The sequence below is a fragment of the Talpa occidentalis genome, unplaced genomic scaffold, assembly GCF_014898055.3.
Source record: "Talpa occidentalis isolate TD23 unplaced genomic scaffold, MPIMG_talOcc4v2.1 talOcc4.11, whole genome shotgun sequence".
NCBI lineage: Eukaryota > Metazoa > Chordata > Mammalia > Eulipotyphla > Talpidae > Talpa > Talpa occidentalis.
In genome coordinates, this window is record NW_023601104.1 from 4,789,304 (window position 1) to 4,813,676 (window position 24,373).

At 38.9% G+C, this 24,373-nt stretch overlaps 1 protein-coding gene across 7 annotated transcripts in view; it reads left to right on the plus strand.

Annotated features, from left to right (window-relative positions):
* FMN1 (formin 1) overlaps positions 1-24,373 on the plus strand; it is a 405,806-nt gene that overhangs the window by 306,669 nt on the left and 74,764 nt on the right. For all 7 annotated transcript variants that reach the window (XM_054700225.1, XM_054700237.1, XM_054700246.1 and 4 more), the window contains one exon: positions 8,994-9,086. In XM_054700225.1, coding sequence (XP_054556200.1) covers positions 8,994-9,086 — 93 coding nt within the window. The remainder of the gene's footprint in view (positions 1-8,993; positions 9,087-24,373) is intronic.

Genomic DNA, 24,373 nt, shown 5'->3' on the forward strand with positions numbered 1-24,373 from the left:
TTTATTCTTCAGTATATAAAGTGCCTTTTAATGTATATAGTTCATTTAGTCTTCATAAGGTTTTATAAATCAAGAATCCAAAAGTCTGGGAGTTAATAACTTTTTTTTTTAAGATTTATTTATTTATTTATACATGCACTGGGTACAGTCAGGAGTGTGGGAGGGTGAGAGAATTCACCAGAGTGGGGAACAGAAAGGGCAGACTGATGAAATACACTGCTGAGAGGAGCAGCGGGCGTGGCAGGAGAGGTCTGTCGCGCCATGCGGGACCCTCGCTGGCAGCCAGGGATCGAACTGGTGCTGCAGAGGCTGCGGGCAGCTTCGCAGCCCAGTGCTCAACCGCTGCACCACGAAGGGAGGCCCCTGGGAGTTAATAACTTTTTCAGCCAGCAAAGAGTATGGAATGTAGTTAAGAGTAGTTCAAAGAGAAATTTTTTTCGAATGCATTGGTGATATATATGTATGGATATATGTACATTATAGATATAGACATAGTTATATCCCACAATTAAGAATATACTCAAGTTCATGTTAATGTTTTAAAAGTTAGCAAATCCCTTACGCATCATGCTTGTATTTCTCTTGTCTTTGTTTAATAAGTCTTTTGTTTTGATAATATTTATTGGCACCTTTTGAAGACTAATGTGTGTGATCTCCAAGTACATGTATAGTCCAACTCATTTTCCACTCCTGATCCATGGTTTACTATTTTGATGGTTATAATGAAGACATAATTGCATCTAAGATTTGGAAAATCACTCTACCTTCCAGAAGACACATGGATAAGGCATTTTTAACTTACACGGTCACATAGTTCCAGTTTATGGCTCAGTGTCTCTAATTGGGTTGTTTTTAATAGCTTTATGATTTGCCAATTTAAAATGTACAGTTCAGTGATTTTTCATATAGTCATAAAAATAAACCATCACTACAACCAACTTTTAAAAACTTTCACTATTCCATAAAGAAGCCTCAGACCCTTTAGCCATCACCTCCTCAATATCTCTCTCCCTCCCTTCCCGAACCCTTGGCAACCATGATCATATCTCTAAAGATTTGTTTATTCCGGGCATTTCCTATACATGGATTGATACAATATGTGATCCTTTATTACTGACTTCTTTCAATGAGCATGAAGTTGGAATTAACATTAGCATATGTCAATACAGAGTGCTGTCGTTTGACAGTGCCTCTGTGTTATCCGCAGGCACGACTCTGACTCAGGTACCATGAGCAAGTAAGTATTTTATCTCCTAATACCCAGTTGCCCATTCAAGCTTTTTTAGCCACTTTGGACATAAATTTTTGCCTTTGGATGAATAGAATCACTAGAAGCAATAATTTGAACAGAATGATCACATCAGTAGAATCCCCAAACTAAGGATGAAGAAAGAAGTCACCTTTGATTATATAAAAATTGTCCACAAAAGGTCATTAATATATTGTTATCTGATCTGAGACCAAAAATTTAGGCATTGGGGGGCCTACTCGCAGTTCCCTTCCAAATCTAATCTATAGAGACCTCTTCTAAAATACATCTATTTGTCCATTTTGTTGACATCACTGTCCCACCATGTTCAACCTTAAAATGCCCCCTATTTAGCATCAGAACTCAAGACCATGCAACAGACACTCTTTATTTCAAGGTTTCGTCATTTGTTTTTTATTTCTGTCAATTTGAAATTAATCCTTGTAATAAAAACAACATATACTGAAAATAGCCACAAAACAGGACAGTCTCACTTGTGCCAATCTTTAATAAGCAAATAAAAAAATTCTCATATTTTCCTAATTGTATATATGATTTTCTCCTTCCACAGCAATCCCTGAAATGCAGTTAGCCAAAGGCTATTTTTATTTTACTATTTTAATTGGATTTCATGTAATTTCCTAACCATTTGGTTCAAGCCAATGCCATGTGTAAGTCTGTTGTGCTAATATTGTGGTACTGACTTCTGAATTTGTTTTTAATTTTTTTTTTTTTGTAGAAGTGCAATTTAGGGTAGAAAACTAAAAGCTGCGTGTGTGTGTGAGTGTGTATGTGTAACTTTGGGAAGGGCACTATGCTGTCTTGCTATTGCTAAAGGGAGACAGTGAAGTTATACAGTTTGTTAATATGAAAGAAGGTAATTCACATGTTTGCGTGCAGTTCAAATTACTAGAAACAATCCTCATTATATGCCATAACTGTTAAGAAATTTTTTTTGATGACTCCTTCACGACAGTGTCTGAGGGAAGAGGTCTTTTTTTTTTTTTTTAACTAATGTATCCCCTGTACCTAGTACAATCTGTGGTACACATAGTTGGCATGCAGTAGGTATTTGGTGAATTGACGTGTTTATTAAATGGATTCCTTTATGATAAGCTTCTTATCCCAGCATTCTTTGCCCTTTATAATCTTAACCTGACTGGTACCTCTCACTTAAACCCCATTGATATCATACAAAAATCTGCTTTGGTCAGACAATTCCATTGAATGGTACAATAATCTTCTGTGATGATCCTTTGAGCATGGAGTTGTAGAAATGCAGAGAACACTGAAAAGGAAGAGGTAGAACTGGCATATAACTGTTGAGTTAGTGGGGCAGGAATGAGGTAAGCAGCGAAGAGAGAATTCCAGATAAAAAAGTCAGAACCTAAATAAATCTCTCCTTTTCTCTAAATATGTATTCTAACTTTACTAAACCCATACATCCTTCAACTTGTAGTGGAGACATGCTCTATATTTTCCTTTAAAAAAGCCATGTGAAAAAAAATGCCTTGCACATTTGATCTGTTAAATCAATTAAGCATGTATTAGACTTTGATTAATATCTGGACTTGGCATCTATATCCTTCTAACCTACCCATGATTTTTAAGTGGCTATATATACTTTATTCCTTGCTCCTAAGGCTCAAAAACAAAAAAAACAGACAAAAACCTTTGACCTTAACAGTCTAATAGCTGAAATATTAACACATTGAAGGTTATATCTTTCCCTGCACTGAAATACTTCACAAGTGCTTAATCCTTCAGTGAGAATGCCCTCAATTTAGTATCTATTCTTTTATATTGATTTCTAATATTGATGGTCACCGTGAGCATTTGTAAGCAGATAACTTCAGGAATTAATATATTCTTAATTCTGCCAAAAATGAAATAGAAAAAAGAGAGAAAGGAAACCAGGGGGTGACTGGCTTTCAGCCTTGGAACTCTGGCACAGTCTGCATCTGAGGCAACCTTGGTGGTCTAGAAATATTGTATTCACTTCTACTGGTTGGACAATAAGTGACAACTGTGGACTTGTCAGTGACCTCTCTTTTTTATGCCCTGCCAGTCTCCAGTGCCATCATTAATTAGTCTTCGGGTCTCCCATTTTTCTGCTTGAAAGCTCCTCAGATAAGCCAAGTTAATCAGTTGGAGCAAGCAAGTTGCCTGAACCCCGGAACATGCAACTGTGTGAGCTGAGAAGCCTCTGCTTTGATCTTGTGGAGAAGTCTATTTCTAGCAGGGCACATGGGAGGTTGGGCCCTTTGGGGTGCAGGGACAGCCTCCGAGCACAGCTGGGGAGCTGCTTTCCTTTGCACTGGTTTCAGTTTCTAATTTCAAAATCATGGGGCTCAGAGCTCATTTTCCTTCATCATTCCGTCGGATTTCCTTCCATGAATTCTCACAATGGGTGGTAGAACTTGAGTGAGGGAATGAAAATCATTATCCCCATGTTCTAAACAGGAGATTTGCACTGGGGCGTATTTCCCTAAATACAGTGCACGGTATTTGTAGCCAGTAACCCCCAGCCATGACTCTCCTGCCCATCTGCTGTGACATGTTTCCTGACCAATTTTACTAAATCATAAAAATAACAAATAATATTTATGAGGCCACTTGCTAGTGCCAGGCTTTGTGCAAGCCACTTTCATGCATTATCTCACTTAAATTTCGTATCATGTCTATGAGGGGGGTTCCCATTTTGCAGATGAGTAAAACAAGCTACAGCCCACCTGAGTACAGATGCAGGTCTCTCTCCAAGCCAAGCTCTTTACTACCCCACTATATGGTCTCATAAAACCTGAGAAGTTTGATGGGCACTCCATGGGTTCCATCACCACAGCAAGGCCAAAGGGAAAGCCACAATCACCACCCCTTTTAATTCAAGGAAATGTGAAAGTTTTGCATTTGTAATGGGAAAAAAAAATAGCTCTGCCTTCAGTATGATTTTGGCTAGGGGAAAGTATCCTTGAAGGAATTATTGTCAAGACTTACATTATGTCCTCTTACCCAAGTGTAGGCATGCTTCACCAAGCATGGCCTGTGTTTCATGAAAAGTAGTTTTCTAGAAAAGAATTGTTGACATATGGGTATGTTAGCATCCTGGATAAAAACTTAAAGGACTCTTCCAGTTTATGTTGTGAGAAACTCTAGCTTTCCTTTAAATATTACTACCTGCATTCTCAGAATCTTAGGTGGATAGCTTCAGAAAAGTTACGTAGCCATGAACTTTTATTGAAAACTACCTGTTTGCCAGTTCTCCAAAGCAGGTATTTTCAAAAGTGTTGCTCAGCAATCACCTGCTGCTAGGCCTGGCTGCAAAGCTATCTGGTCAAAAGGATAATCTTTGCTATCTTGCTTGAGCTTTGTGGCATGGAGTGGTGGATATTTTAGAGGGTCTTTGAAATACACTTTCCCCTTTCAATTCAGTTTAGTACAATCACAGTGTTTAAGGTGTGCAGAGACTGGGCCCCCTGGCCTGCTTTCTCCTGGAAAGGAAGAAGAAAGGGAAGAGATGAGATCACACTGCACCCCTGCAAAGCCCACTCTGGGTCAACATTGCTAATTTTATTCAACCTTCCTCCACGTAAGAGTCTAGTGAAGGTACGGAAATCAGATTTTGTGGTCAAGAAAAATGAGGCCTTGACCTCAAAAAGCTTTGAGGTCAAGAAAAAGTAACCTGCATGATGACTTTATAGGGATTAATATAAGTATACCCATAAGTATAAATAACAGTTTTAAAAGATTATATGGAAGGGACTGGAGATACCTGAAGGATCTAGTTGGGTTGGTAGTGAAACATATCTGTAGGATAAGAGCAAAATGAATTAAAAACCATGTGAATGAAAACATGGAACTGAAAGTGTTGGTTGATATACCTTGGAAACATTACAGTTTTGGTTGGTTTGGCCAAATGTATCTTGGAAATAGAATAGAAACAGAGAGTAATACCGTAGTGGAATCACCTTAAATCTCAGTCCCGGAAGTGTGAATTTAATTAAGTTAGCAATTAGAACCCATTGATAGTTTTATCTTCTTTTGTACCTTTTCCCCTTTGTTTTCAGTAGATGACCTTGCTTTAAGACAGAGAGACCATAGAAAGCTGATCTCTTAAAGAAGTCATACATTTTTTTTTTTTTTAAAAGGACCAAAAGATAATACTTTCCACTATTTCTCAACTCAGTAAATGGCACCTCCAGACATATATCGCTCATCCTTCAATCCTGTATTGATTACATCTACCTGCAAAATACATTCCAGTTCTAATGCTTGCTCACCTTTTCCCTGGTACCACTCCAGCCCAAGGACCACTATTTTGAGAAAAGAATAGTGGTGAGAATGGGTACCTACTATTTTAGTGCAGGTCTGTCCACTGGTAAGAGAGTTAAGAAGAAATCCCATAATAGATAAATCATAATGTATTGGTTATAGAGTGAATAAAAGAGATAAAAATGTAGGGGGAAAAGAGTGGTTTGAAATGATGGTGGTCTGACTGGCTGGTTGTAAGGCCAGTGGTCTGACTGGCTGGTTGTAAGGAATTTATTTCCCATTTGTTCCAGGCAGGATTTATATTTCTTCATTAAGATGGGTCATTGAGGAGGAAATAGTCACACATTACAAGGGATTAATATCCAAGATATATAAAAATTTATTCGATTTAGCAGTGAAAAAACAAATAACCCAATTAATGGGCAGCAAATCTGGACAACTCAGCAAAGAGCACATCCAAATAGCCAATAAATACATGGAAAAATGTTCCTCATCACTTTTAATGCAAGAGATGCAGGTTGGAAGCACAATGTGCTAACATCTCATACCTGTAAGAATAGCACGTATTAAGAAGACCCCCAACAACAAGTGCTGGAGAGGATGTGAAAAAGAGGAACCCTATTACTCTGTTGATAGGCATGTAAATTGATGCAGTCATTTTAGAAAAGCAATCTGGAGTTACCTTAACAAGTTAAAAATGGAAATACTGAATTACCTAGCAATTCTATTCTTGGAAACCTATCCAAAGAACTTGAAACCATCAACTCAAAAAAATTTATGCTCTACAGTGGTTATTGCAGCATTATTTATAATATCTAGGACCTGGAAATAACCCAAGTGCCCACTGAAGGAGGATTGGATCAAGAATATGTGGTACAGGATGGCCTCACTCATAGCAGGAATCTAGAAAACCTAAATAAGGGACCAGGAAAAAGAATAACTATAAGAAAGAAAAAATCAAAATCAACAAACAACTATGAACCAGAGACACACTATGGGGGGGAGGAGAGATTGGGGTCAAAATAAGGGGGTTGCAATTGTGTGGGGAATATAAAAATAAAATTAAAAAATAAATAAAAAATAAAAAGTATGTGGTACATCCACACAATGGATTATTATTCAGGCATATGGAAAGATGAAATGCTTGTTGTCATTTATAGCAGAATATAAGGAGTTCAAGGGAATTATGTATAGTAAAGCAAGTCAAAATGACAAATATTGGATATTTATGTAGCAGATGACTCAACAAAATAAAATATTTATAAAAACTATAGCACACTAGCAAAAGAAGATTTCTGAGGTTAAGAGGGAGAGGGGAAGTAGATAGCAGTCAAAGGGATATGATGGATGGTATAAGGGCTATCAAGTGGTGGCATGAGAAATTCAGGAAAAAACAAAAAATTTTCTACCCTGGAACAAGAAAACAATCCGTTTTGTTTTTTTTTTCTTCTTTTTCATTTCAATTGGTAGGGTTTCCCAGAAGGCCTTGGAATGATTATCAGAATAGCGAATCACAGATACTCAAAAAAAATTATAAAAGCTTTTAGAAAGCAACAATGTCAACAGACAAAGCTTAGACATTACTGCCCTATAAATCAGCCTGATGATCTCAAGCAGTAATCTCTAAATACTTTTGAGAAAGTAGCTGATTCTGAACTTGACTCAGAAAATGACAGTTTTCATTGTCAACACAATCTTAAAGTCTCCCAGAGTGGACTAGGATTTTGGCAACCTGGCAAGAGAAATGCCTCAGGTAACCAATTCCAGGAGACACTCACATGACCTTTTTTGCTTCAGTATTAACATCTGTTGCTTTGCCTACAAAGTAAACATTCTGGAATGCTAGTTTTGAAAACATCAAATCATTGCATTCAATCTCCCTATGTATGGAGCCTCCCTGGTGGTGCAGGGGTTAAAGTCTCAGTGCTATCAAGCCATCCAGCCACTTTGGCATGAATATGATTCCCAGCCAGGGAGCTGACCAACATGGCACAACAGACCTCTCCTGTCTCACCTGCTGCTCCCCTCAGCAGGGTATTTCAGTCAATCTGCCTGTTCTGCTCCCCAATCTGTCTCTGGTGAATCCTCTCACCCCCTGCACCTCTGGCCTACACCCCAGTTCTTGTATGCATAAATAAATAAATCTTTTTTAAAAATTCCCTATATAAAGGCCCCCATTTCTAAGCACCTTCTTATGAAAGGTCTTAAACTTTGTGTTTCCATAAATTCCTCCAAGATCTAGAGATGTTTTGTTTTTTCGACCAGGTAGTATGATCTTTATGGTGAAAATTCAATATTTTTTCCCACCCCCAAATTCAATACTTTAATATATTCTCTTGAACAAGGACTTGCCAATAATTTCTGGCCATGGTCAACAAATAAAAGTGATCATGGGGCCTCCCTGGTGGCGCAGCGGTTGAGCGCTGGGTTGTGAAGCTGCCCGCAGCCTCTGCAGCACCGGTTCGATCCCCGGCTGCTCCCCGGCCACTGGAGGAGGGTCCCACATGGTGCGCAGACCTCTCCTGCCGCCCGCTGCTCCCCTCAGCAGTGTACTTTGGTTCTTCTGCCTGCTCTGCTCCCTGCTCTGGCTCTGGTGAATTCTCTCACCCTCCCACGCTTCTGACTGTACCCAATGCTTGTATAAATAAATAAAAATAAATTAAAAAAAAAAAAGTGATCATGAATCAAGTCTAGCTTTGTGAAACCAAGCCTTTGTTTCCCTGGTGCATTTCTGCCACTGGCGCAGATAGAAACCTTGGGGAAATGTCTCTGCCTTGATGAAATGCCTTGTGTAATGGTAAGTGGGTTGTGGTGGTTTCCATATGGCCAAATCAGGATTATCAAATTTGAAGGGATTTGTTTATCAAAAAAGCAATCTAACATAAATGCAGGGTACTGTGTCCGAAGTGAATTGCATATAAAATGCTCTCACATGTGTTTGTAGAACATTGATAGGAAAGGTAGGTGAATGGGAAGTGTGAAGAGCGAAGAGGTTGTCCCTACCCTGGGGATAGTTCTCATGTTGGGATATGGGTGTCACCCTGAGGAATCGCCAGTTGGATGGTTCCCTGAACTTTGGATACCCTGGAATTTCTGTAAAACTACTTTGGACGTAGGAATCTGAAGAGGTTCAGCATCCTTAATTCCCTAGGACTGGTCCATCAGTAGTATTGCCTCTTTATTGTCAAGAGGCAGAAAAGCAGAGTGGTTTGCCTGTCTCCAGTGAGAGGTTTTGCTACATCTCTCAAAAGAATGTTGACAGCGATACACTTCCCTGTCCCTGAAAAAAGGTGTAGTTCTTACTAATAGTTCTATTAGTATTTGTGTTATTTCTGTTTTTCCTTTTCCCCTGGAATTTGGATAAACAGTGATTGATCAGGACTCTACACATTTGTTACCCTAGTACACAGCACAGGGTTCAAGCTCAGCGGATGTGAGTTCTTGATGATGTCTAATTCCCAACTTCTCTTCACAGCAAGTGAGAAACAGATGGCTGTGGTGTGTAAGGAGTCGCCAAGGGAGTACCTCCAGCCTTTCAAGGACAAACTAGAAGAGTTCTTCCAGAAAGGTAGGAAGCTGTGTCAGCTGCCCATACACCGTCCTCCGAAACAGCTTTCATTGCACAGATTTGTTTATGGGGCTCCTCCCCTTGCATTCCACTGACCCCCTGTAGCTCCAGCGATTCCTGACAGCCTGTCTCCCTAAAGTTACATTCTCAGTGTAGATGGAGTCAACCTATAACTTTATATCACCTTTAAATCCATTTTAACATTTGAAATCCTTTAGGCTTACTCCTGCCTTGTAAACTTTTTGAGGAAAGACTTTTTTGTCTCTTCCTGTAGCAACAGAGGAGCTTTCATACATGCACCCCAATAAACAGGGTATATGCAGAGCTTATGCTATCAGGCACTTCAGATCTGAAGGTCAGCCTGCATGGGGGATGCTGATTATCTGCCTGGTTTTATGAATGTAACAAGTGGGACCCTTGGGTTGTTGTGTTGTATTTTCTATTCATTTTCAAAGGTGAAAATTAGCGCTGGGTAAATGTCACAACCCATCTCTTGGTCCCCGTCAGCTCTTGGAGGTTTAGTAGATGGAAGTGTGATAGGCATGAAACCTGACGCTTTTTTTGAACTCTTACCACATCATGTTCCTTCCTCCATGATTTTGACCGGACTAGTAGACTTTTGCTGAGCACTCTTCCTGTAGTTGGACACTTAGTAACTTTTGGATATTTTCTATTCTGATTTCTCAAACTCAGCTTAAGACGTGAAACAAAAACAAATGAGGCACAAACTTCCCTGTTCTAAAGTAAGTCCCGGGAGGTAATGCACAGTGTGATGACTGTGAACAATACAGTAGGATGTGTTTGAAAGTTAAGAAAGTAAATCATAAAAGCTTTCATTGCAAGAAAAAAAATCTGAAACTTTGCTTGGGGATGAATATTAAAAAGACTTATGGTGCAGTTCATGTCACAATATATTCATGTAGAGAATCATTCTTGTACTTCTGAAACTAATATGATGTTATATCACAATAGAGAAAAAGTCAGCGTGGGGTGGTTAGAAGGACTTTTTGTCTTTGCTAGAAAGCCGGAGGAAAGACATGTCGGAATCTTTGGAGATATATCAACATGCTGTTTCTATTTATTAATAAGGCTTATGATGCCATACCACCCGCAAAAGACCATGGGGGAAATCCTTAAAGTCTGGCCAAACCACCTTGGGAATTGGCAGGGACATTCTCCAGCTCTGAGTCAGAGGAGCACCAGTCCAGCTGTTCCCTTGGTGCTAGCAGCCTGATGAGGCTTGTTTGTGTTGAAGCAGAAGCCAGAGTTGTCCCTTGGCCACTGCTGAGCCTCAGACATCATGGAAGTCACGCCATCAGGCAAAGGACCACTTTGCAAGCAAACAGTGATTCCAACACTTATGTGTTATGTGACCAAATTAGGTGGTTTATATGTGAATTAATCAAAGGAGATGCCTTGCTATATGATTATGCCATGAAAACATAACCTAAATCACCTGGAGAAAAGCATGAAATTCCTTTCTTTTCTGACCCCCCAATTAATAATGTAGGCATGGTGCCCATGTAGAATTAATTTGAAATGAGGTTCATGTGTACTTAGACCATTATTTTGAATTGATATTATTCAGTATCAGTGAGTATATAGCTCAGTATTGTCTGTCTGGTACTACATTATAATGACCACTAATTCTTTCTTTTCAAAACATATTATTCTTTGAGTGTTTTAAGAGAAAAGGTAAATATAAGTGGACTTTGAAAATCATCTTCAGTGCCTAGGGAAAGGAATTTGCAAATCACCATCTGGGATTATGTGTTAATTTCTGTACAAGGTTTCTCAAGAAATTTCCAGTCTGTTCTGAGAGAGGGAATTTAAGTTGAGTCAAACTGGACCTATAGCTTGTGAGTAAGGGCGTGGCCAATAATAAGCTGTTCTAAGGAAGCCCCAAATCAGGGGTTCTCAAACCTGGCTGCACACCAGAGTCACCCTCGGGGAAATGTTACAACATGTTGACATCCGAACTGTACTACAAAACTACCCCTGCACATCTCGGGGTAAACTCCAGCATTAGCTTTTTTATTTTCACTCATGCAATTCCACGGCGCAGTCCAGGTAGAGAAACCATGTTGGTGACTTTAGTTCACCTTCTAATATGTATTCAAAGATCTAAAGTTAGAGCCTGCTATACATTTCAAGAGCTATCACTGAATCAAGGACTCAGCTCCTTCAACCAACACAGTGAAGGAAATGTGAGAAGCACATGAAAAATAACTTCAAATCATGGTTAAAAGAAAATCAGCCAAATCAAGGCCCAAAAGAGGGCTATAGCTCAGGGGTAGAGCATTTGATGTAAAACAAGGCACAAAACAGAATTTGAAGGACAATTACCATTCCATAAGAATTTGAAAATATAGAAATAAATCCTAACTATCCCCATATTGTGTGGTAAAAAATGTCACCTGAACGAGTCTGCTACTGTTGTCTTATTACTTAACTGACTTGACCAAAGCATAGTCTGGTCTGTACTATTTGCAGTGGCAGGCACTAGCCACTTGTGGCTATTGAGCAATTGAAATGTGCCTAGTCCAGAGAGATACGTGCTGTCAGGGTATAAAACACACACAAGATTTTGAAGTCTTAGTGCCCCCAAACATGTAAAATATTTCATTTCTGTTTTTTTAACATGAGAAAATAAGATTTTTAATATACTGAGCTAAAGACATAGCATATATTAATATCAATTTACCTTTTTTCATTTTTAAGCATGGATAGTAGAAAGTAGTTTTAAATGACATATGTGGCGTTATATTTCTGTTGAACAATAGTGTAGAGAGTTGACCTTACACATCTCATTTCTTCACTCGCCTTTCCATTGTTCTGCTAGTTCTCAGCTTAGATCGTGAATTTCTGGAATGTAGGCAGTTTCACAAGCCCCTCGGCACTTAGCTTTGGGTCTGACTGTTATTTGGCTTTCAGGCAGGAGGGCTGAGCAGAAGGACATGGCAAAAGGTTACTTGTGGGTCTGAGGCAGGACTTTCCCATATTGCAGTGTGTACAGATAGATTATCTCTTGGCTACTGCAGAGTTCTTTTTTTATGTAGATGTTTCACTGGTTCATGGAAAATGTAGGATATTGCATTTACCATAAATATGCATTATCCAGCCTGGAAAATCGAATTGTTTTTTTAGTAATTATCATACAATGTAAATATAGTAGCTCAGGGGCCTCCCTGGTGGCACAGGAGGTTGAGACACAACCTATGAAGCAATCCGCAGCCTCTGCAGCACAAGTTCGATCCCCGGCCTGCGAGAGAGCTACCTACATGGCGCAGCAGACCTCTCCTGACTCGCCCGCTGCTCCCCTCAGCAGTGTATTTCAGTCAGTCTTCCTGTTCTGTTCCCCCACTCTGTGTCTAGTGAATCCTCTCAGCCTCTTGCAAATCTGGCCTGTACCCTGGTTCTTGCATAAATAAATAAATCTTTAAAAACAAAAATAAATAAGTATAGTAGCTCATCAAATGTGCCATTCATTATGAGAAACACCATCATTATAAGCACTAACAAGATATAAAAACTGCTGTCAATATAACCATGACTTGTATTAATATACCCCAGTATAATAAATACTAAAAATATGAGAATTCTACCATTTTGAAGTTGATGTTCTATAGTATTTTAATTAGACATATGGGACCAGGAAGAGGGATGCCTAGCACTTCCAGGTAAGTCAGGGAAGACCCACACCCTATATGGGTCAGCTCCCTGGCCAGGGATCCGGTTCATGCCACAGCAGTGGTCGTGCTGAGACTTAACCCCTAGGCCACCAGGGTAGCTGGATTTGTTTTGTTTTGTGTGTGAATCATCTGCTCTTTTGTGTGGTTAAGAAATACATTGTAACTAAATCAACACAAAGAGTTGGAATATTAAAAAGCCAGAAGCCATGCTCTCAAGCTGTTCATTAGTAGTCCAGGCAAATGACAGTAAGAACTGGGCCAGAAGCAATCACAGTAAAAACAGGAAAGAAAGGGATATATTCATAAAGCTTTTAGGAGTTACAGGACTGTGTGAACCCCTTCGGACATACAAAAAAGAAAAGAAAAATGTATGACACTCCTTTTTCTTGAGGAGAGAAGAATAAAGTTCCTTTTTCTTCCTTGAATAACTGTCTGGATACTGATGAGGAAGAAAGGATTTGGGGTGGAAAACAGTATGGTAAACTTTGGACACATTGACTTTGACATAAGTCTGAGCCACAGAGCTGGAGATGCGGAGGCTCTTGGGAGAGTGCTGAGTGGGGCTTTACAAGGAGCGGTCGATCGCAGGGAACTAATAAGGCGACCCAAAGAAAGGGTGCAGAACGAGCTGTCCTGCAGTAGCTGATTATCTGAGCACAGGCTATTCTATAATAACCATAATGAAGAAAAGCTAGTATACTTCCAAGCTTCTATTATAATTACGTATCTGGCAGGAAAGCCAGTTTTCTACTTGGGTTCTTATCACTCATGAATGCTTAAGCAATTGTGATCTTTATGCCAGAGAAGTCACATGCATCGTGACTCAGTTGATCCAAGGTTCGGCTCCTTTTTACATAAGCTGCAATTCAGTTCTTCCAACAGTTGTGACGATCTAATATTTCTTTTGCAAATCATATCCTGTTGCCACACTCCAGTGGAGATGATGTGTTTGTCCTGAAGTTTTATCATCCTTCTCTTCTCGCAACGCTCTTTCATAGTGTTATTTGACAAAACTGTGGTACTTAACCAATTTCATTTCCTGCACAGAATTGAAAGTAATTTTAATGGCACCACTTTTCAGAGTTGCAATCTCCCACAGTATCTAAGCCTTTTTCCTTACATGGTTTTCCTTTTGCACAGTAGGCTCTCGTTGATTCCAATTTACAGCTCAGTTCAGAGTAACCTTGTTGCAGGCATTACTTGAGCTCATGTTTTCCCACCCTCAGATCAAACATGGTCATAATGATATGGCTTTCAAAACTGTGATGCTCGCATTAAAAGTCCTCATAAACATGGCAGGGATCCTGTAATTGAAAGAAGGTGCAGAGCAATGATTAGATCCCAGGTATGGATCTTGTAGGTGGTCTTTTCATGTTGTTAAATTGGTCATTTATATTTATTGCTTTGGCAGGGAGGGTTGGAACTCAAACTGGAGCTAATACCAGCCCTCTCCCACACTTGGCCTTATCTCATTCTTCATTAATTTTATTTGGCATCCATGAACAGAACCAAATCAAAATGAAACTGAATGAGTCTTAGTTTATCAAACGACCCTCTAAAGTTCTTTCGCCAGTGAGATTAGAAATAGCCTGAATGTCAAGAAACTATTTTCTAATAAAAAGCAAATGGATAAATTTACAAAATGAAAAACAATAATAACTCATTTCCTACATCGACTGTTTAAAGAAGTATCTAAATAGTTGAATATTTCATGGCAACTGGGATGATGACTTAAGTCCTATTCACTTTCTTTTCTCATGGCCCATGTTGGGTATTAATGACTATTTCTTGAATGAATGCACAAACAATCTGAATGTTGTAGGTGTTTGGAGACTACTTCCGCCTTCTATGGGTTTCCCTTTTAAATTCTTTTTAAAGTAGGGAAATCATGCCAAAATCTGAATCTGGTAAAAAAAAAAAAATGCATTTTTGGTCTATGAAGCTTTATGGTCATCAAAAAGTCCTGGTTATTAAATATCTTTCTGTATTGCAGATATGCATATGTAATTCATTTATTTTTTTTAATTTACGCAAGCACTGGGTACAGTCAGAAGCGCGGGAGGGTAAGAGAATTCACCAGAGCCAGAGCTGGGAACAGAACAGGCAGACTGACAAAGTACACTGCTGAGGGGAGCAGCGGGCGTGGCAGGAGAGGTCTGTGCACCATGTGGGACCCTCACCCGGTGGCCGGGGATCGAACTGGCACTGCAGAGGCTGCGGGCAGCTTTGCAACCCAGCACTCAACTGCTGCGCCACCAGTGGGAGGCCCTGTAATTCATTCTTAATAAAGTTTTGTTCAGATTAGATTGGCAAGAGCCACAGCTGAAGCTCTAAACTGTAGAATAAGAGTAGGTTATTGAGTAATTTCTTCATTGCAACCCCAGAATACAGAACAAAAATCAATTGAGTCATGATATGCAAGCATTAACCATAATGATCAGGAAGAGACAAAGATCCAAGTAGTGTGACCTGTGAGCAGAAATAATTCTTAAATCTTAAAATTCTTGTAAATAGTGCTGCTATAAACATAAGGGTGCAGGTACTCTTTGGAATTGATGTTTCTGTGTCCTTTGGGTAAATACCTAGGAGTGAAATTGCTGGATCATACGGAAGCTCTATGTTTCGTAGGTCAAGAAATCTCCACACAGCTCTCCATAGTGGTTGGACCAGTTTGCACTCCCACCAGCAGTGCAGGAGAGTTCCTTTTTCTCCACAACCTCACCAACATTTGTTGTTGCTAGTTTTTTAATATGTGCCATTCTCACTGGTGTAAGATGGTATCTCATTGTAGCTTTGATTTGCATTTCCCTGATTACCCCTATGTTTATAGCAGCACTATTTACAATAGCTAAGCTTTGGAAACAACCCAAATGCCCAAAAATAGATGACTGGATCAAGAAGATGTGGTCCATATACACCCTGGAATATTACTCAGCATTCAAAAAAGATAAACACATGCAATTTGCAGCAACATGGATGGAGCTGGAAGGGATCATGCTCAGCAAAATAAGCCAGAAAGAAAAAGAAAAATACTGGATGGTCTCACTCATAGCAGGAATCTAGAAAGCCTAAATAAGGGACCAGGAAAAAGAATAACTATAAGAAAGAAAATATCAAAATTAACAAACAGCTATGAACCAGAGATACTCTATGGGGGTTGGGGGTGGGGAAAGGAGGGATTGGGGTCAAAATAAGGGGGTTTTAATTGCATGGGGAATATAAAAATAAAATTTAAATAAAAAAACAAAGAAAGAAAAGAAAAAAAAATCTTAAAATCTTTTTAGATCTTGTGAAAGGAAGATCTATAGCTGGGGGAATGCACATCCCGCATGGGTTAAAATAGGTTCTCAATAGGTTCTCAGGTACCTTACCACTACCCCAAAAGTACCAGCAGGAATGGCTTCTCATATCATCAGCCAGCCAATAATTGAGATAACCTGTTGTGATTTCTGGGTCTCTGAAACAACAGAGCAATAATCCTTGAAAGGTGGAGAAAGCAATCTTACTGAGTTTTAAATGTGGACTCTTCTTAGCTGGGAGGATCAGTTTGAAGCCTTTTACTTTTTGCAGAAATTTCAACAAAGAAGTAAATATTCCATTCCCTACACACACCTCCCCCTGGTCATTTTCTCTCACAGTCTCCCGTCTGTCTCTCTCTCCCTCCTCTTGCTCCTGCTTTCCTCTTTCTTCTCCCCCTTACTCACCCCACCTTTTATATCTGTTATTCAATTATTTTTCTTTTGAACCAAACATCCAAAAAGTTGTCTAATTTTCCTTTTTCTCCAATGTAAAGCTTTGCTAAATGAAGAAAGATATCTAAATTCTTTTCATATGTGCATAATACTTATTTAAATACCTAAAAAGAGTACACCCTCCCCAAAAGGAAAGAAAACTATAGACCAAAATTCTAACTAAAACAGCGTATTTCATAAGCAAACAGTTTATCAGTAGAAAAATGGTATGTTATTGGGGAGTTTATTAATATAATTTTTCACTATTGCTATTAATAGATCTAACAAGAAAACTCACATGATCATTTCTTTCGATGCTAAAAAAGGTACTTAGGGGAATTCAATCATTCTTCATTTAAAAACTCAATAAAACATTAACATATACTTCCTTAATGTAATGGGAAGTAAATGTCACAGACCCAAATTTGCAACTCATGTCATAGGAAAATGTCAACCTGGGCCTCCCTGGTGGTGCAAGGGGTTAAGACACAACCTATGAAGCTGCCTGCAGTCTCTGCAGCACCAGTTCGATCCCCAGCCTGCCAGGAAGCTACCCACATGGCGCAGCAGACTTGTCCTGGCTCGCTTGCTGCTCCCCTCAGCAGTATACGTCAATCTGCCTGTTCTATTCCCCACTCTGTCTCTGGTGAATCCTCTCTCCATCACCCCACACACACACACAGATACCTCTGGCCAGGTACCTCTGGCCTGTACCCCAACTCTTGTATACATAAATAAATAGGATAAATCTTAAAAAAAAAAGAAAAATGTCAACCTACTTTATATTAGGTAGGGCTTCTAGGCATTATTATGAGCAAATATCAGCATCCAATAGAAAGACAAATAATATGAACAATGACAGAAATTGTTCTTTACATAAAAGAAAAGATGCCATTCTCAAAATAGGAGAAATGCAAAATAAATTACCCTGAAATTCCATTTTTCATCTATAAGATTGGCAAAACCACAGAAGATTGATCCAAACTATGTTGGCAACGCAGTAGGGTAAACTTCACTCTTCTTCATTGCTTATGGACTTATAAATTGTTACAATCTGGATAGAGGTCAATTTAGCAGTATCTATTAAAGTTACAAATTCATATATGCCTTTTGACTTGGCAGTCCTGCTAGATTTATACCTTCAGAGATCTCACACATGCCAAGTGATTCATGTATCATGCATTTATTGTGACAGTTTGTAATGCTGTCATTCACAGCCTCTGTCTCTCCTTTGGGTGCTTGACTGGACAACTTAGAAGGAAATTTGAGGGTCTCTTGTATTTTCCTCTCTCCCTTTTTTTTTTTTTTTGTATAGTCCTCCTCCTCAACAGCTCTAAGCCATGGGTGTCACACACACACACACACACACACACGTGCATGTACGCACACATTCAATAAAGCCCCTCACATTCTTACTCCTGGACTGAGATTACCTTCACTCATTTTTACTCATGGTTCCATCACACTTGTGATGCCCGTACTGAAGAATCCATGAAGAAGCCTCTTTGCTCTAATATGTGGAGTGTTCTGTTGTTGTTGTTTTTCACTTTTCCTGCATCTGTTGTTCCCTGTTATCATAATCCTGTTCTCAGTTTTATTTGGATTTTCTTACTTCACTACATAGATGTCTCGGGTGTTTCAGTGGACATTCCCCTCAACATCCTGCTGAATATATAAGGACCTGTCATCTCAAATTCCCCTGAGACAAACTGTCTTCCTAATATTTATATTTTAAGACCATTATCAAGATCTGGTCTCTCCTAGGGGCAGCTACATTTTAAGATTTAACTCTAATTTCTGAAAGAAATGCTTTGTCTTAGAATTGCATACAGATAGAAGAGAGCTGCTGGTGGTTGGGTTTGGAGAGAAGTGTGCATTAAGTATTGCTCCTAAGCCTTCCCGGGGCTTCTCCAGAATGGCAGATGTTTAGAAACACATGTGAGCACGTGCATGCACACACACACACACACACACTCTCTCTCTCTCTCTCTCTCTCTCAGTGTGCAGTGAGCAACTTATGCTCTAAACACATAAGACCAAGATGCTTTAATGGAAGAACATTAAATTGATTTCACAAGGATTAAAGTATTACTGATATTACTTGCTGGGTGTCATTGGTGTTGATATGACCCCTCCCTTTCCCTTTCATCGTGGTACAGAATCCAAGACCTTTGGGATTCTGGGGCTGCAGGCATAGCACACCCTTTCTGAAGTAAGGAAACAGAAGTCATATTCCTGGCACTAAACCATGGTTTCAGTGTTTAATCTTCCTATCATGACTTCGTAAATGTGAAGGGATTTTTTGTTTTTAAAATATCCTGCATGTAGCAGAAAGAGTATTTTGTTTGAAATTTGAAGACCTCGGTTTGAGCCACAGTTTCACCACATAATTCCTCTCTGACTTAGTGCAAGTTTTAAAATTTCCCTGAGATTTTTTTTATAGTGTCTCTGTAAAATGGGAAGAGCAATCAAGATTGTATAGTCTCATTTTGAACATTAAACGAGATAACCTACATGTGAAACCACTATAGGACCTATAAAGCATTAATAAGTACATTTGTTATTTTTAGAATGGAATTATTGCACCACCACCCTTTGTGAGAAATACCAGTGGACTGACATTTTCTTTCAAGTTTTCAGTTCGGACAAGGCCTTGGGATGATGCTTTTGATTTCAACAGTTGGAGCATAGTGCTTCATTTAATCTTAGCAGTAATCTGAGACTCACATTGTTATTCCTAACTTTCCAGATAAATGAACAGAGTCTGAGCAGTTAAGTAACTTCCTCAAGGTCAGTGTGATCTCAATCCTAATGATTACTGTGCCACCCTAATAACTTGGCAAATCAATTACTCTATGTCCCAAGACCTTGTAGATAACTAGAACAAAGCGTTTTTTTTCTCATCATCTAAATGAGAGGAACGTGAGCATAACAGACTTGCCCACCATAACTTAACCCCAGGAGCTCACGTTCCTGGAGTCCTAATAAAGACCCCTGACTACCTTTCCCAACAGTAACAATAAAAAGTTTCATTTGTGTTTTGGAAAGAATTGCAGTGACAAGCTCTTAAGTATTTTATGGAATCAGTGTTGAGATCTGCATTCTTGCATAATAGTTGTTTTCATGATAAATTGCTTCATGTAATCGTTGGCTCAGCCCCCACTTCCTCTTTGAATTCTTGACAAGTATCAGTGAGGTTTTAATCAATGATTGATTGCAGTTGCGATCACATGATTTCTCTGACTTACTCAGTTATTGTCTTGCTGGAAGCACTAACACCTATACTGCCTTCTGGGAGTTATTCTGTGGAATGCATATTATATAATACATGGTTTCGCAGATAGCATACACCTCTGGAAAGTTCTTTTCATTCTTCCAAATAATACAGGTCTGTTTCTTCTGCTGAGTTCATTTTGCTTTAGAAGAATGTGGCAGCTCTCGTTGGAGCCCAGAACTCGATGAGATAATATATATGAAGCATTTAGGAGAGAATCTGGCACTGTCAGTTGCTGCTATTACTCTTATATTTTCAATCATTTTATCACACTCTTCTTAGATGACTCCAAAGTGTAGCTCAGATAGTCGATCAAAGAAGTGTTATTTTCCCTGTGGTGTGAATAACTGTGGTTCAGAATTCAAATGGAAAGAAAAAATATATATATATACATATATATATATATATATATATATAAAATTATAGTTAAGGTCTTAAGTACTCGAAAGAAATCATGTGGACCTCCTCTAAAAGGAAGTCAGAAGCAATGAATATAAGCTGGATTTCTTGGGACCTGAATCTTCCTTTTTCCTATAATCTGTAGGTCATCCTGTATGTAATTAGAGAAAAGGCAGGTCAATGGTTTTAGTTTATATTAAAAGGGTACCACACTTACGAAAAGATAGGGAGTTTTTATATAGAAATGTATTCTCTCACTGATAAAAATAAAGTGTAATTTAATATCAATAAATTACATCCTAATGATGGGAAGTGTTTACATCATTTCAACAGAAAGGGCAATGCTTATGGACCTCACGTGGCTACCTGAGTCAATAATATTACCACCTAGTGGTCACTGAGTCAAACTGCAAACACTTGATCCTTGGTACCCAGAGTCCAAGTGCCTTGTCTCCGTAGCTGAGATTGAAAATGACAGCAGACACCATTACAGTAAACAATTTGGACTATCCTTGATAACTTTGAATTGCCATAACAAACTCTGCTTTCTAGCAGCTGAGAGAATAATGAGAATTTGTGTTTCTAGTTTTTGAGAAACTAAGACATTGAAAGGTTGCAGGCTGAGACTGTAGCATCTGTCCATTTCATGCCCTTATCATTTTGTTAATCTTTTGCATTGAAAAGTGAAATAGCTGCCTTTGTCTGTCAGCTCTTTTATATATACATTTCTATTGATTTCTACCATCTATTTTCTGAAAATTAAAAATGTGTGTTTGAAAAGATGAGAACTGTTTTCAATAAAGGAATAAACAGTGACATTCTCACTGTTGAAAATATGCAATGTCAGTTCACGCCCTTTCATAAATTTAGCTGAATCTAAGTGCTTAGCTCCTTGAAGTGCAGGTCGTTGATAGCACATCCTCCTTCCACCTCAGAGTCAGACCCCAGAGCCTTTGTTATTTACCATTTCCCTTCTCCCTCTTGCATCTACTGACTTGTTGACATTCAAATTATTCATCGAAATGAACAAACCATCTGCCTACTGAGCTCATCGCACCATCTCATTTCCTTGCTGAAATAAATGAAATGTGGAGTAATTGTAATGTAATAATTCTAGGCAAGTGTAATTTATTCCACTAGATAATGTAGAAATCCACCAAGAAATCTATTTGAAATTGCAGTTCTTCCTCTGTTAATATCTTCACTTCATTATTCTAGGATTTCATGATTCTAGAATCCAGCCTAATTGCTCACATAATATATGTGCGTGATCATCTGCTTTCTTACACTTAAGCTTCCTCTGGCAATGGTTTCCAGTTTGCGGTCATGGCTGTGGTATTGATTGCAATTGATGTGAGCTTCATGTACAATAGGTTCCAGCGTGTTGACAGCAATTACTGGAGCTTGATAGTCATAGTTAAGATCCAAGGAATGGGTATTGCATCTCTTTCAAATTGTTTTCTTATTGTTTCTCTTGAAGATCAAAGTACTTACTACACTGCCAGAAAAATATGCCAGTTGCTGGCATATATTAATCTGGTATGAATGCATAGAATTAAGTTTTCTCCCAAGAGAGCAAAGAACATTTTAAAGGCAAAGTTAAGACGAATCCTCTTGTGTGAAGCAGGTAATTAGGGTCACATATCAGAGTATGTCCTTTATGCTCAGATGAGTTCTTTCTGCGTTTGTTGGGGTTGTTGTAGTTGACATGAGTTACTGAGTAACAGAAGATAAATATGATCAATTGCACCTTGCACAGATATGCTTAAAAAGCTTTCTGGCCAGCATGGAAGGCTCCACAGAATGGATAGATTTAAAAGCTACTTCTCAATCACATTGAAAACATTATGTTTTTTGGGGTTTTTTTTTAAGATTTATTTTTTTTATATTCCCCATACAATTACAACCCCCTTATTTTGACCCCAATTCCTCCTTTCCCCGCCCCCCAGCCCCCATAGAGTGTCTCTGGTTCATAGTTGTTTGTTGATTTTGATTTTCACTTTCTTATAGTTATTCTTTTTCCTGGTCCCTTATTTAAGTTTTCTAGATTCCTGCTATGAGTGAGACCATCCGGTATTTTTCTGTTTCTTTCTGGCTTATTTCGCTGAGCGTGATCCCTTCCAGCGCCATCCATGTTGCCGCAAATTGCATGCTCAGTAATATTCCATGGTGTATATGGACCACATCTTCTTGATCCAGTCATCTATTTTTGGGCATTTGGGCTGTTTCCAAAGCTTAGCTGTTGTAAATAGTGCTGCTATAAACATAGGGGGGGCAGGTGCCCCTTTGGAATTAATGTTTCTGTGTCCTTTGGGTAAATACCTAGGAGTGGAATTGCTGGATCATATGGAAGCTCTATGTTTAGTAGGTCGAGAAATCTCCACACAGCTCTCCATAGTGGTTGGACCAGTTTGCACTCCCACCAACAGTGCAGCAGAGTTCCTTTTTCTCCACACCCTCGCCAACATTTGTTGTTGCTAGTTTTTTTAATATGTGCCATTCTCACTGGTGTAAGATGGTATCTCATGGTAGTTTTGATTTGCATTTCCCTGATGACAAGTGATGTTGAACATTTTTTCATATGCCTGTTGGCCATTTGCATTTCCTTTTCAGAGAAGTTTCTTTTTAGCTCTTCTGCCCATTTTTTGACTGGATCATTTTCTTTGGAAAACATTGCGTTTTCAATTACTGGTTTATCTATCAGTTTCTTTTCCTGAAAATACAGATAAGAAACCAAAATCTGGAATTTATATTAAAGCACATGAGTTTTGATTACATGTTCCAGGCAGATCAATTTGAAACACCACCTGTCTAAACTTAAAATAATGACTTTGTTCCCTTGGATTTATGTAACTTCTTCCCCAGGGACATATTACATATAACTCAAGATTAGAATACCATATATATAGTGTGTGCGCGCACTCTCTCTCTCTCTCTCTCATACATATATTAAATGGAGAACATCCAAGAGATATCAAAGAAGGTTAGAAGGCTCAAGCTAGAAAGGTAGCCTAGGTGGTTTCCCATAAACTGTCATGATCCAAACTCAACCAAGATCAATGAGTTGTCAGAAAAAGGGGGGAAAAAAACAAGCAAAAATATCTTCAATAAAAGCCAAAAGGATAAAGAAAACCACCGGTTCTATAGACTGTGATAAATGGTGGTGGTTTCTTTGTTTTCAAGTTCTGTTCCTATGTGTAATCCCTTCTTTGAGCAATAATTTCTGTGTAATACAAACCTTTTGTACTGTGTGACACTCCTGTCTATGTGTATCTTCCAAAGATTGGGGAGAACAGAATGAGGAATCATCTTTTCTTCTTTAAACAACTATATCTTGCTCTGTTTAAGACTTAACCAGTAGTGTGCATTCTCTGTCTCCAGCTGTCCAAAATTATAGTCTACTCACTGCTCTTTACAAATAGGCCTTGCAAACCCATTGGCACGACTTCCTCTTGTGTTTGTACCATTTTTAGACATTCTACCTCCTCTTTGGGTAGCTATTCTCATTATCCCAAGGATTGCTCTACTGCCCACATATCTGCCCCTCCCCCTAAGTGGCCATCTTGACTGTAGAACACAATGAAAGAACTAAGCCACCAGGATCCCTGTAATTGGCTTACATATGGAATTCCATGTCATCTAAATTGCCTTTCACACAGCTACTGTAGTTTTGTAGCAAAGTGGTTTTAGTTACTTACATGCAATTATCTGCAGAGATTAGAGTCTGCAGCCATACTGTTAACTCCTAGTAGTGTTTTGAAGATGCTGATACCACTCCTCCATTGGTCATTGGGAGAAATAGAGCTGTCAGTCAGCTACACATTCAAATAGTATCACAACTCCTCCTGATATGATAATGCTGATGGTGACCCAGCCCTCAGTGCTCTTCAGAAAAGAGATATCTATTCTTCTAATTCTTCCTCTGCCCTCCCACTACTGAAGCTACTGCAGTAGCAGAGTCTACTGCATGAAATGTTGAAATGTCTGCCTCTCCCCCAAGTGGCCATCTTGACTGTAGAACACAATGAAAGAACTAAGCCACCAGGATCCTTGTAATTTGCTTACATGTGGAATTCCATGTCATCTAAATTGCCATTCACACAGCTACTGTAGTTTTGTAGCATAATGGTTTTAGTTACTTACATGCAATTATCTGCAGAGATTAGTCTGCAGCCATACTGCAGACATGTG